This window comes from Carassius auratus, chromosome 18, assembly GCF_003368295.1.
Source record: "Carassius auratus strain Wakin chromosome 18, ASM336829v1, whole genome shotgun sequence".
Classification (NCBI taxonomy): Eukaryota; Metazoa; Chordata; class Actinopteri; order Cypriniformes; family Cyprinidae; genus Carassius; species Carassius auratus.
Genome location: NC_039260.1, coordinates 15516082 through 15531123, shown reverse-complemented (window position 1 = coordinate 15531123; position 15042 = coordinate 15516082). Strand labels below are relative to the sequence as shown.

The 15042-nt window shown below is 39.7% G+C and overlaps 1 protein-coding gene across 2 annotated transcripts in view; it reads left to right on the top strand.

Moving 5' to 3' along the window:
- The window catches only part of LOC113118538 (rho guanine nucleotide exchange factor 26), a 97895-nt gene that overhangs the window by 10581 nt on the left and 72272 nt on the right, over positions 1 to 15042 (top strand). For both annotated transcript variants that reach the window (XM_026287782.1, XM_026287783.1), the window contains exons 3-4: positions 5553 to 5604; positions 5778 to 5923. In XM_026287782.1, coding sequence (XP_026143567.1) covers positions 5553 to 5604; positions 5778 to 5923 — 198 coding nt within the window. The remainder of the gene's footprint in view (positions 1 to 5552; positions 5605 to 5777; positions 5924 to 15042) is intronic.

The window sequence follows — 15042 nt, the reverse complement described above, 5'->3', positions numbered from 1 at the left end:
GAAACTGACTTTTAGTGATAATTAATAATTATTTTGTATGGCTTATAATTATTATACTCTCAATCCACTACACAAGCCATTTTAGATTAATTAAATTAAGCTTTTATTTTAAATTAATATAAATATATACAGATAATATGCATAGAGTCTATTGAGTCTATATATATGACACTATTTGAGTATATAATTATCCACCATAATAAACTAACGTCACTAACTAACGTCTAACTTTCACTTTCACTGATATGGCAAGATGTTTTAAGTTGTCCTCTTTCATAAACAGCTCATTTCTTCTTGCTATGTACATGTGTATAAATTGTTCATATTTTTTTTATCTTTTAATCTTTGTCAGTGAATTGCACGGATGAACTTTCACTTTCAATGAACTGTGGATCAAAGCCTGAGAAAGTTGATGATCAGTGTCAAACTTGTGGTCGACCGATATGTATTTTTTGACAGCTGATGCCGATGCCGATATCTTGGAAAGCAGGGCAGCCAATATAAAGCCGATATGATTTTTAAAAATAATTATTATTAATATTTCAGAAATTTGGATTTAAAAATAAAAATAAATTTGTAAAAGAAACCTGCTTATACTTTAGATGATAGTATTTTTTTTTTATAAATAAATATTTAACAAAAATGTAATTAAAAAGTAAGTAAACACTGTAACCAACAGGGCAGTCAGTATTCTGAGAAAGTATTATAATGTTTGCCTTTCTATTACTAATAGGCCTAATATAAAAGCAATTGTTATAATACTTTCCGTATACATGAATTTCTTTGTTTAACCGTTCTATCTGCTTATTAGATATTAGACTTCTATTCATGTTAAGGCAGAACTGTTAATGACGACGACAAACAAGAGAGTGTGAGCACTGTGTGCACTCTGTAACCCTCAACGGACACATTGGCAATTGAATCGCCATTGGATAGTACATTTTTTTGTTTACTCACCAGACTGATATATATATATATATATATATATATATATATATATATATATATATATATATACCGTATATGTCTTTTAAAATGGCACAGCTTTTTAAATACCTGAAAGTACACTCTTAACTGTCAGTTAAGCATTATAATATGAAATCTGGATAATCAAGTATTATTTAATGCTAGAACTTTAGTAATTATAATTAAAACTTGGTAACCCTGTATGAATGCATGGACATTTTAACTGAATTTAGGACTGTTGGTGGTGCTTTGTTGATCATTCAGTGTTTCTGTAAAAAAAGGGGAAAGTAGTAACAATAATACTGATAAGGTGATAACAATAATACTACTACTACGAATTCTACTAAGAAGAACAGTAATGGCTTCATGAATATTAATCAGGATGTCTGCGTTCGGTCAAACTGATTTGCTCAGTAGGTGAGCACCATCCAATGAGATTGCCGTTTGCGTATTTGTTCTGCCCACTACTAAGGAACTCCGTTATTTTTAAAGGAAAATCCAACAAAGAATATCGTTTAGCGTATCAATTCTGCATGTATGTAAGACTCGCTCGCTCACTTTCTCTCTCTCAATTTGCGTGTGTGATAGAAAGCGACGGCGAGTCGTGCGCCTTCACACTATAGCTCACGGTACGTCAAACACGGGTGCACTGCGCATCCATTGAGATGAACTGAGAAATATCACAGATCACTTGATGAGAAAGAACTCTGAAGCGCTAGGCGAGTGAAAATATATGTGCGCTAAACTTCAACTCACACACTGGCAAGTAGAATCTGAGAATTTATTAGCTAATATTAGACATCATTTAGTCACCAGAGTGAAGATTTAGTTGCATATGCAAGTGATTTACTAGCAATGTAGAGGGTTGCTAAGGCACTGCTGCTCTCGGCACTGTCAAAATAAAATTCCCACCTCTAACACATGGGCCAAGCAGAAAACCTTATTGACCAATGCCGATAAATTACCGATAAATTGAAAAATTACAAATATCAGCTATTGGTCGACCACTAGTACAAACAAAGCCAGATTGTAATGGTTAAGTTTTGTTAACTCAAAACTAATACTGTAAAATTGCATTTTCTTCAGTCACCATCATGGTACAAGTCCCAGGCCTAATTAACAGTACCATGAGAAGAGGGGGTCGAAGAGGCTTATGAGAGGAAAAAGAACAAATATACTGACCTGGCAGCTGAAGCATCCCAGAATGGCTGGAAGACTAGCATCTTTCCAGTAGAGGTGGGATGCAGGGGATTTGTTGCAACATCTACCACCAGTTTGGTAAAAAAATAGGGGTGAAGGGTCGCTCTCTCCAACAGGCCATCAAGTCCATATCAAGTGCTGCTGAAAAAAGCAGTAACTGGCTCTGGATCAAGCACAAGGATCCCATCTAGGCAGTAAGGTAGAGTCAGATGGTATGCGGTCAGGCTTAGGCCCGACTCAGGGAGAAGGACACCCCTGCCATGTAGAGCCCATCAGGGACATAGAGGGTATGGCATGGAGGGGGGTGTACCTGGGACGCTGGGTACACTGTTGTGCCTTCCGGAGATGTTGTGGGCTTAAATCAATGAAACGTCGATGAAGCAGGGTTCCCACCTGATGACCCCAGTGACATACCTTACCCTCCCTTTGTTTTGTTTTTTTTAACACCGATTGCTACTATCAAGAGTTTCCTTCTAAAAGGATTGAAACATTTAGTTCTATTAGCTTTACATACCAAGCCCCAGGCCCTATAGATTTGTGGATTAGTTGCAAAATTTAACCATCATAGAGTTAATATTTATAACTTGCATGTGTTTTTAAGCTTTACCATTTTTGACGTTTAATATATGTATCAATATACTGCATCTATAAATTCGGTCTTAAAGTTACAGCAGCATTTGAAATTAGCTAAAATATGAAAAGTAAACTTTTACAAAAAATAAATAAATAAATAAATACAAAAACATTTATGCAAGCGGATCATGTCCACAGCTAAAGTCATTTATTCAGCTGTCTTTATGAACTTGTCAGTTGTTCTCTAATATATGGAAAAAAATAATATTGAAAAATGTCTTAAAAGAAAAAAGGACGTTGAATTGCACTAATTACGTTAACATTGCTTGCATTTTAATTCATTGTATTTTCAGGGTTTGCATTTTTAGGCGCTGAAATATAACATAGTTGTATATTTAAGCTGTGTATTGCGTTATTTCACAAATATTTTCATTATTAAAAATTCAATAAATGATATTCAACTTCTAGTGTTCACTTCCAAAATATTCAGTCTTTTAAAAAAAACGATGTATAATATTTGACAGGCAATTTTAGGTCCATTTCATTTCACTTTAAAAATTTGTTCATAAGTTTGGATAACACAAGAGATCAGAGACCATTTCTTTATCCAGAATATCTCCAGACCCTTCAGATCAACCCATTTTTGTTTTGATTTTAATGTTTTTTGATCATTGTCCTGTTGGAAGATACAGCCTGGTCCCATTATATGATGTCTAGCAGGCATAGTCAGGCTTTAATTGTTTTTATTTTTTATCCGATGCTGTTTGATTTTACACATACTTTTTACACATACTTGTTTTTTTTTTGTTTTTTGTTTTTTATCCCTGTGTGGACCAAACCTAACTTGAATGTTTGCTGCTAAAAAGCAATTATATATATATACAGTATTGTTCAAAATAATAGCAGTACAATGTGACTAACCAGAATAATCAAGGTTTTTCGTATATTTTTTTATTGCTACGTGGCAAACAAGTTACCAGTAGGTTCAGTAGATTCTCAGAAAACAAATGAGACCCAGCATTCATGATATGCACGCTCTTAAGGCTGTGCAATTGGGCAATTAGTTGAATTAGTTGAAAGGGGTGTGTTCAAAAAAATAGCAGTGTGGCATTCAATCACTGAGGTCATCAATTTTGTGAAGAAACAGGTGTGAATCAGGTGGCCCCTATTTAAGGATGAAGCCAACACTTGTTGAACATGCATTTGAAAGCTGAGGAAAATGGGTCATTCAAGACATTGTTCAGAAGAACAGCGTACTTTGATTAAAAAGTTGATTAGAGAGGGGAAAACCTATAAAGAGGTGCAAAAAATGATAGGCTGTTCAGCTAAAATGATCTCCAATGCCTTAAAATGGAGAGCAAAACCAGAGAGACGTGGAAGAAAACGGAAGACAACCATCAAAATGGATAAAAGAATAACCAGAATGGCAAAGGCTCAGCCAATGATCACCTCCAGGATGATCAAAGACAGTCTGGAGTTACCTGTAAGTACTGTGACAGTTAGAAGACGTCTGTGTGAAGCTAATCTATTTTCAAGAATCCCCCGCAAAGTCCCTCTGTTAAAAAAAAGGCATGTGCAGAAGAGGTTACAATTTGCCAAAGAACACATCAACTGGCCTAAAGAGAAATGGAGGAACATTTTGTGGACTGATGAGAGTAAAATTGTTCTTTTTGGGTCCAAGGGCCACAGGCAGTTTGTGAGACGACCCCCAAACTCTGAATTCAAGCCACAGTACACAGTGAAGACAGTGAAGCATGGAGGTGCAAGCATCATGATATGGGCATGTTTCTCCTACTATGGTGTTGGGCCTATTTATCGCATACCAGGGATCATGGATCAGTTTGCATGTGTTAAAATACTTGAAGAGGACATGCCCTTGAAATGGTTGTTTCAACAAGACAATGACCCAAAACACACTAGTAAACGGGCAAAGTCTTGGTTCCAAACCAACAAAATTAATGTTATGGAGTGGCCAGCCCAATCTCCAGACCTTAATCCAATTGAGAACTTGTGGGGTGATATCAAAAATGCTGTTTCTGAAGCAAAACCAAGAAATGTGAATGAATTGTGGAATGTTGTTAAAGAATCATGGAGTGGAATAACAGCTGAGAGGTGCCACAAGTTGGTTGACTCCATGCCACACAGATGTCAAGCAGTTTTAAAAAACTGTGGTCATACAACTAAATATTAGTTTAGTGATTCACAGGATTGCTAAATCCCAGAAAAAAAAAAATGTTTGTACAAAATAGTTTTGAGTTTGTACAGTCAAAGGTAGACACTGCTATTTTTTTGAACACACCCCTTTCAACTAATTGCCCAATTGCACAGCCTTAAGAGCGTGCATATCATGAATGCTGGGTCTTGTTTGTTTTCTGAGAATCTACTGAACCTACTGGTAACTTGTTTGCCACGTAGCAATAAAAAATATACTAAAAACCTTGATTATTCTGGTTAGTCACATTGTACTGCTATTATTTTGAACAATACTGTATATATATATATATTTTTTTTTACGACTTTTTTTTTTACTTCGCTGACAGGAATGGCACCCGGTGTAGTCTTCTTTTGCTGTTGCCCATTTTCTTCAAAGTTCAGCATGTTGTATTTTCTTATGCATTCCTCCATTGTAATGAGTTGTTAATTGAGTTACTGTTGCCTTTCTGTCTGCTCAAAGCAGTCTGGGCATTCTCCTCTGACCTTTGGCATCCACAAGGCATTTTTGTATGTATGTTAAGTATGTTAAAGGGACCACTGTTTCCTAGAAAGTCTTAATTTGTCAGTCCCAACTAATCAGTCACCTGTGCTTCCTGCAGAATGTGGAGAGGAAGAAAGGCCTCCTGACTCAGCGGACATTTGACAGTGAGGGTAAGCACTGGTCATCCTCCAGACCTTTCTGTGTGTTATTTATATAGAACACACTCAACAGAGACTTATGTGAACATCCTCAAAAAAAAAAAAAAAAAAAAAAATCCCATAAGGAGACCATTTCCATGGATGTTTTTGTAGTCACAGTTTCTGTGTGTGTGTGTTTTTATTAGAGGAAGAAGTTCTGTACCAGAATTACCAAGAGAAAGCCCTTCACAATGATTCTGATGAGGACACTGAACCTAAACAACCTCAGCCAGATGAAAGCATTGTGGTCCAGTACAAACCCATCCGTACTTCCTGGAGTCAACTCAGTGTGGTGAGGAACTATAGAGGCACATAGGCATACCTATTTTGAGTTTTGATGAGCACAAAGTTGTTTCTGAATTTCAGAACATTCTTATCAGTGTTCAGGAATGCTGATATTCATAGGAATGTCATCCATCTGTGTTTTGCTGGTGTCCCAGCCCCAGTTTTGCTTCATAGAGAATGAGAAAATGAAAGCAGGTGGTTTTTATACAAATGTGGGAGGGAAAGAGAAGGAGAAAGAGTGGGCTGTGATAAGCTCACCTTTTGGGAAATGGTCAGGTAGTGTGCCTTGGAAAATACTGGAGAATTCTTCCCTATGGGAAAATGTAAGATGTAGATGGATGAAACGGTGTAGTGACTCCAGTTATGGGATTATGTAATACTAATATCACGGTAGTATTAAATAATAATTATTTATTAAATAATACTTTAAGATAAAACAATACCTTAAAGCTAAAAACTGAAATATTTTACAAATAATCATTCCGTGTTCATTCATAAAGTTCTGAGGTTTTATTTCTAATTATTAAAGCTCATATTATATCATGTCATATCATATTTTAAGTTTATGCTTTCAAATGATGTCACATGAAAGTAACTTTTTAAAATATATAACAAAAATATACATATAAAATTTGTATGTGTGTCAAAAGTCTGTGGGGAAAAATAATATTCAATAGTCAATTCTTTTGGCAGCGTGTATGTAGAGAGTTGTTGCTTGATAATAATTGGAACAAGAATTTATAGGGAAAAGAATATTGTGAAGATATCCTCCACTACTGTGGGGGATGGAGTACTTCTTCAGAAAATATAAAAATCTAAATCTACTAAAGAATATCTACTAATATCTGCAGAGAGGGTTTTAGCCATTGGACGATGTAAAGTCTACAGAATAAAGCCATAGTGTCAGCAGTAACCTTGGAGTGTTCAAAGAGTTGTGGTGGCTTGGGATTGTGAAATTACAAAATGTGTTAAAAAGACTTGTTGACTTGGCTGGATTCCTTTGTAATGCACAGGTGTTTACAAGAACTAGAGCATTTTATCATAAATGATGTAACAGTCATGAGACTTCTCTGCTGCTCTCTGCTGCTCTCTGCCAGCCATATTCCCCGTAAAACTGGATGTAAACTTTAGTCATCTGCTGCTTTTCATTTCAGTTTTCCTTGGTTTCTCAGAAGCCTTTCAATTCCTTATAGCAATTCAGAGAGATAGTGCCCCTGGCAGGTTTGTACAGGAACACTGAAGAGAGAAATATGGGTGGAGTTGTTATCAGACATTTCACCACTCTGTCTCTCACTGTCACAGTCAACCCTCTACGCACACCTTGGCAATATAATCGCCATTGGCTAGTACATTTTTCATGTTTTCATTTTTACACACACACACACATATATATGATTCCAATCAGCTTATCTTTGTAAAATGCCACAGCTTCTTAAATCTTGTCTTAATCAGTCAGTCAAGCATTATGGTATGAAGCATTATTTAATGATAGAACTTTAGTGATTAGAAGTAAAACTTGGTAACTATGTATGAATGCATATTTGTCATTTTAACTGAACCTAAGACTTGTGGTGATGCTTAAGATATTGTTGGTCATTCAGGGTTTCTGTAAAAAAATAAAATAAAAAATAGTAGTAATAGATTATATTAATTATTATTAAAAGATATTATTACTACTAATTCTACTACCATACTAACAATATACAATGCACTACGGATTGATGAACTGCTGGGTTCATGAATATCAGTCACGTTGTCTGTGTTCGGTCAAATTGATTTGCTGAAATCAAAATTCGCCATTTGCGCGTTAGCTCCGCCCACTACCGAAGAAACCGGCTTATCTTCTGCATGTTCTGATAAGCTGAATAATTTTAGATGAAATCCATTATTTTGACAGGAAAATATGCCACACTATGTGGATAATTCTTCTGTGGTGACCCCTAATGGTAGAGAGAGTGTGTGATAGAAGAATCAATATTAGTGTCAAATAAATTGCGCTACCATGCTTTTGTTACTTTGTTTTTCTGACCTTAGTAAGAATTTGCCTTACTTTTCAGAATGTGCCTTAGGTGTTTTGTTTTATAATTAAGATGACTCATTTTAGGTAATGTAATCTAACTCATTAGATGAATTTAAGATTTTTATTAAACTAGTTTTAACCTTACCTCGAGAACGAGTCAATCTTTCGTTCTTTATCTGGCTCTGCATTCATCTTCAGTTCTCTCTTCACAGCAGTTCAGTCAGTGAACTGTTTGAGTAAATTAATTACTCTGGGATATTGGTTTGTTTCAACTCTGAGGGAGTGTCAGCCACATTAAAAAAGTTAACAACTTAAGTCATTTGTGGATGAATGTGGATTAATTAATTTACAGGTGTAAATTAGCACAAGTGCTACAACCTGGTAAAATGCATATCTCCTTTTAAGGTTAATGTATATTTTACACTGTCCCCGTTTAAATAAAAAAAATAAATAAATAATAATAATTAAAAAAAAATGCTTATTGGAGACGCAAACCATTTCAAATGATTCAGTTCGATTTGGTTCAAGAAGATCCGGTTACATCGAGTGATCCATTTGCGAACCGGATATCACTAAACTGCAGTGTTTTGAAAGTGCACACAACAGACCCGGAAGAGAAGACAATGCTGAATAAAGTCCTCATTTTTGCTATTTTTGGACCAAAATGTATTTTCGATGCTTCAAAAAATTCTAACTGACCCTCTGATGTCACATGGACTACTTTGAAGATGTTTTTATTACCTTTCTGGACATGGACAGTATACCGTTCATTCAAAGATAACAAACAAGGTTTGCTGTCTGCAGCCTTTGTCTGTGCTGATCTTCATTTACAAACATGTCATTCAAATGAACTGTAACTCCGTGAATACTCGACGAAGAGACATGAGAGAGATATCTATTGAAAACCTGACATGTCTACTTTTTAAACTAAACAAGTGCTGCTGAAAACAGATATTCTGTGATAAGTAATCTATATGAAAACAACGCGATGTCTGTTTTTCACGTCTCCCTTCATTGTCTTCTAATGCGACCACGTCCCCGTGCTGAACGCACTATTCAGATTCTAATGTTTCACTGAAGTGCGCGGCTTAAACACGCCAATACTACAGAAGACAACGCAGCAAGAATATCCTTTAAGTTTTTATATTTTACTGTTTGATTCGCGATGAGAGGAATAAGACATAATTCACCTCATTCATAAGTCAAGTCACCTCTATTTATATAGCGTTTTTAGATTGTAACAAAGCGACTGAACAGCATTAAATTGGAAAATAGTGTGTCAATAAAGCAAAAAGGCAGTTCATCAAATTATGTCATCATCCAGCTCAGTTCAGTTTAAATGATGTTTTTATTAACAAGATTCGGGAGGAGCACGTCAGATACTTAGCCTAATCAACACAGGTGGCTCATAATCAAGTAATCAATCCCATAGTATAAATATCGCTGACTTACCTCTATCCATTGACGGTTTACCAGCATCCCTCCTCCACCCCATCTCCTCACTTTGATTTCACCTTATAAATAGACGGGTAAGGGGGGGTACTCTAGGTTCGGGCCATTCCCGAGCTCGGAGCCCTTCCCCGGACAGCACGCCAAATACGCATACCATACCTAAGATAATTATATGTAAGCGTGAACTAGTGAAATAGTATCTGTGCAATCAAGTCAGCCAAAACCCTGGTAATTAAATGCCCCAACTAAGCAAGCAAGAGGTGACCGTGGCAAGGAACCAAAACTCCATCTGTGATAGAATGGAGAGAAAAAAACCTTGGGAGAAACCAGGCTCAGTTGGGGGGCCAGTTCCATTTCCAGTTCAATTCCGGGCTGCAGCAAAGTCAGATGCAGAAGAATCATCTGTTTTCCTGATGGCCGTTTAGGAGACAAGGTCTTGACTGTGGATCTGTCTCTGGTCTCTGGGGCGCATCTAGTTGGCCTGATCGCCGCTGACATTCAGGCCTGTAGACGTCCTCTCTAGGTGCAGATCCACCATTTGGGCTGGATACGTACTGGATCTGGGTGACTGCAGTGACCATCTGACCTGGATACAGACTGGATCTGGTCACTACAGTGACCTCAGAATGAGAGAGAAACAGACTAATATAAGCATAGATACCATTCTTCTAACGATGTAGCAAGTACATCGTGTGTTATGGGAAGTGTTCCCGGTTCCGGAGTTCCCTAATTAATGCAGCCTAAAAATCCTTTTAACGGATTTGAATATTAGAAATGTGTTAGTGTGTTATGTGTAAACAAGGTTAAAGAGGAGGGTCTTTAATCTAGATTTAAACTGACAGAGTGTGTCTGTCTCCCGAACAATGTTAGGTAGGTTACTCCAGAGTTTGGGAGATAAGTAGGAAAATGATCTACCACCCGCAGTTAAATATGATATTCGCTGTATTATCAAATTGCCAGAGTTTTGAGAAATGCAGTGGACATGGAGGACTATAGTATAATAATAGCTCATTCAAATACAGAGGTGCTAAACCATTCAAGGCTTTATAAGTAATAAGCAAGATCTAAAAATCAATACAATGTTTGATAGGGAGCCAGTACAGAGTTGACAGAACCGGGCTAATATGGTCATACTTCCTGGTTCTAGTAAGAACTCTAGCTGCTACATTTTGGACTAGCTGGAGTATGTTTATTAAGCCTGCAGAACAACCACCCAATAAAGCATTACAATTATCTAACCTTGAGGTCATGAACGCATTAATTAATGTTTCTGCATTTTGACATTGAGATCATTTGTTTTAATTTATATATATTTTTGAGATGGAAAAATGCAGTTTTACAAATGCTAGAAATGTGGCTTTCAAATTGAAAGATTGCTATCAAATAACACACCTAGGTTCATAACTGATGACAAATAATTAACAGAGGAGTCATCAAGTCTTAGACAACGTTATGGTTTATTACATGCAGAGTTTTTAGCTCCTGTAAATAACAACTCTGGTTTTTGTCAGAATTTAGCAGTAAGAAATTACTCCTTATCCAGGTTTTTATATCGACTATTCATTCCTTTAATTTTACAAATTGGTGTGTTTCTTGGGTCCTAAAAGAAATATAGAGTAAAAAAAGTGAAAGCTAACACCATGCTTCCTGATGAGGTCTCCCAAGGGTAACATGTTAAGCGTGAAAAGTAACAGCACTAGTACTGAGCCTTGAGGTACTCCATACTGCACTTGTGATCAATGTGGTACCTCTTCATTCACTGCAACGAATTGATGGCGGTTAGATAAGTACGATTTGAACCATACTAATGCACTTCCATTAATGTCAGCAAAGTTTTCTAGTCTATTCAAGAGAATGCTGTGGTCAATAGTGTCGACTAAGTGGTCAGCTAAGGCCATCCTTAAAAATATTCTTGTTTGCCGTAACCCGACGGACCCTGTCAATTTAGGACCGACTCAAATATATATTATTTTTTTTGGCTTTTAGTCCGACGACATGTCGATTGTACATCTGCGTTAAGACCGACCAATTTTTTTTTTACTCTTCAAACAACTAATACAAAAGCAATAAAATTATATTAATTATATTTTAGTAAGTATTGCAAATATATAAATTGTCTAGGCCTACATACAAATGAAGGCTATGTTCTTCCTTTAAAAGAAAACCAATGATGTCCTCTATGTTTACACTATTGGTTAACGGATGTCACACTATGGCCTGTGCGTTCGCTTCATCTCATACTTTTGAGATGTTGGTAATGATGGCTGTGGCTGCAGTAAACAAAATGTTTGTGGTCACTGTTCAAAGTCATACAGGTTCGGGCACCATAATAAATAAAAAAATTCATTAAAACAGCTCGACACTACTTTAACTTGGCCCAGATTTTTTCCCATCCGTTCTCCTGTCTAGTCTAAAACCATGACCGTGTCAACTGTCAGTTTATGTTGAAAAATTTATTGCACGAATCGATTGGACCAACCAACACAAGTTTTGAAAAATGAAAATAGGAAATTGATTTTAACGACCTTCTCTCTGAGCGCGTCCAGTTTCTTTAAAATTTTTTTTTTGGAACACACATCACACAGCAACTGCAGCTTCGGACACACATGCATAAAAGCAAATAATAGTTTTGCACAATGTTTCTCTTTTTACAACAAAAAATTTGAATTCTGCCGCTATGCTATGCCGTCTCATGCATACAGATTCGGACTAGAATCGCCTATGTATGTGATTTTTTTAGTTGTTGTTGACATTTCTAATCGTAAACACAGCCATGTTGAAGCCTGCAGTAAATGCAGGGCCATTTCTAGCCTTTTTTGCACCCTAGTCGAGATTTCTACCAACCCCCCCCCCCCCCCCCCCCCCACCAAAGATTAGTACCATAAATTAAAAACTAAACATAGCTGCAAGGAAACCATTTATTGCATAAATATTGCAAAATTTGTCCAAATCAGTGTTAATTTTGACACAAAATTTTAATTTAGTTGTAGTCTTAGTCTTTTGACTATAATTCTTTTTAGTTTTAATCAAGTTTTAGTCATCTGATTTGTTTTAATTTTAGTCTTATTTTAGTCGACTAAAATTGCTTGGACCTCTGCCATGACTGGCAGGGCCTACACATCTGTGGGCCAAGCCGCTTCATCTCTGCACACCATGGCCATATTGCAGGTGTTCCAGGCAAAGCTTCTCCGTTCCCTGGATGAGTCTAGCTCTAGTGAACCTGCTTTCCGTGACCTCCGCAGCGCCACTGATTTGGCTCTGCGCGCCACGAAAGCCACGGCCCAGGCCATCGGACGATCCATGGCCAACCTGGTTGTGCTGGAGCGCCACCTCTGGCTCAACCTAACAGAGATTAAGGAGAGCGACAAAGTGGCCTTTCTCGATGCCCCAGTCTCTCCATGCGGCCTCTTCGGACCAGCGGTAGAAGGGTTTACAGAACGCTTCACTGCAGCACAGAAGTCGTCCCAAGCCATGCGACACTTCCTGCCCAAGCGCTCCACCTCTGCCCCGAGTCGCCCCAGGACTGCGCCGACTCAGCACCAGAGCAAACCTGCCCCTTCGTCAGGGCCCCCGGCAAAGGATTGTGTGCTGGACCCGACGCCCTCTAAATCCTCCTGATCGTTGGGGAAGAAAGAGGAAGGGGCAAAGTCCCGCCGCGGCCGGAACACCCCAGAAGCTCTCTCGCCTGTCTGCTGTGCGACCTGGGCCCACTGTTGTTGCGTCCACGCAAAGCGCAGTTGTTATGGCGAACACAATAAATATTTCACATTTTCAAAAAGAGAGCACTTTTCCTCTTCCACACTCGTCAGTGTTCAGGCCCCTGATCAGCGGTCTGCCATCCGACACTATCCAGCCCCTTGTCACGCGGGCCGAGGCCTGGCAGGCCATCCCCGGAGTGTCCAAGTGGGTGTTGGGGATGACCTTACACGGATACTCACTGCAGTTCGCCCGAAGACCCCCGCGTTTTCGCGGAGTGATTCCCACCTCGGTAGAGCCGGACGATGCTCAGGTCCTCCGCACCGAAGTGATGACGCTGTTAAGGAAGGGAGCCATAGAGATAGTTCCTCCCTCAGACAGCGGGTCGGGGTTCTACAGCCGTTATTTGATGATATAAAGATGGCGGTCTCAGACCCATCTTAGACCTCAGACACCTGAACCTTTCCCTCATGAAACGGAAGTTCAAGATGTTGACACTGAAGCAGATCCTCACGCAGATTTGCCCCGAGGACTGGTTCTTCTCGCTGGACCTGAAAGATGCTTACTTTCACATCCAGATAGCCCCCCATCACAGACGATTCTTGAGGTTCGCGTTCGAGGGTGTGGCTTACCAATATACAGTCCTTCCCTTTGGGCTGTCTCTAGCTCCCCGCACTTTCACGAAGTGCATGAACGAGGCGCTCTCCCCTCTGAGACAGATGGGAATTCGCATTCTGAACTATCTCGACGACTGGGTCATTCTTGCCCAGTCACGAACCGAGCTAGACCACAACAGATCCATGCTCCTGAGCCACTTACAGTGCCTAGGACTCCTAGGAGCTCACTGCTCCCCAGCCAACGTATTATGTTCCTGGGAGCAGTTTTCGACTCCGTCAATATGAGGGCGGTCATATCACCAGAGCGCGCTCTTGTACTTCAGCAGCTCGCGGCCTCTGTCAAGAACAAAGCCTGTTTCCCTCTGAAGTTCTTTCAGAGGATGCTAGGGCTGATGGCTTCCGCCTCCCCAGTTTTACAGCTCGGTCTCCTACGAATGCGGCCCTTGCAGTACTGGCTGAAACTCCGGGTCCCACCTCATGCTTGGCGGCACGGCCGCTTTCGCATCAGGGTCAACCAGGCCTGTCTAGCAGCCCTGGAGCCTTGGATGAACCCTGTTTGGTTCAGTCGTGGAGTACCCCTACAGGCGGTTTCCAGAAGGACGGTACTCTCAACAGATGCGTCCAACCTGGGTTGGGGTGCTCTGTGCGAGGGCAGACCAGCCTTCGGCTCGTGGTCGCACGGAGAAAGCCATCTTCATATCAACTGCCTCGAGATGCTGGCAGTAGAACGAGCCCTTCAATCCTTTCAGGCAATCTTGGAAGGGCGCCACATCCTAGTCCAGTCGGACAGCATGACAGTGGTGTCCTACATAAATCACCAAGGCGGCCTTTCGTCCAGCCGCCTCTGCACACTGGCAAAGCGCCTCTTGGAATGGGCATTACCCAGGTTGCGATCGCTCAAGGCGACACACATACCTGGCAAGACGAATCTGGGAGCAGACATGCTTTCACGGAGCAATGTCCCCTCGGATGAGTGGATGCTCCATCCCCAGACAGTTCTCAAAATCTGGGAGATTTTCGGGAAGGCAGAGGTCGACCTCTTCGCCTCAGAAAGCAACTCTCATTGCCCAACTTATTTTTCAAAGGAAACAGATGCACTGGCCCACAACTGGCCCAGCCTCCTTCTTTATGCTTTTCCCCCGATCGCTCTGATCCCTCAGGTCATCAGACGAGTCAGGGAAGACAGACACAGAGTCCTCCTAGTGGCCCCACTCTGGAGGACCCAAGTTTGGTCCTCGGAGCTTTTCAGGCTTACCATGAAAGCCCCATGGCCGATCCCCCTGAGGCGGGACCTCCTCTCTCAGGCGAACAGGACAATCTGGCATCCACAGCCAGAACTCT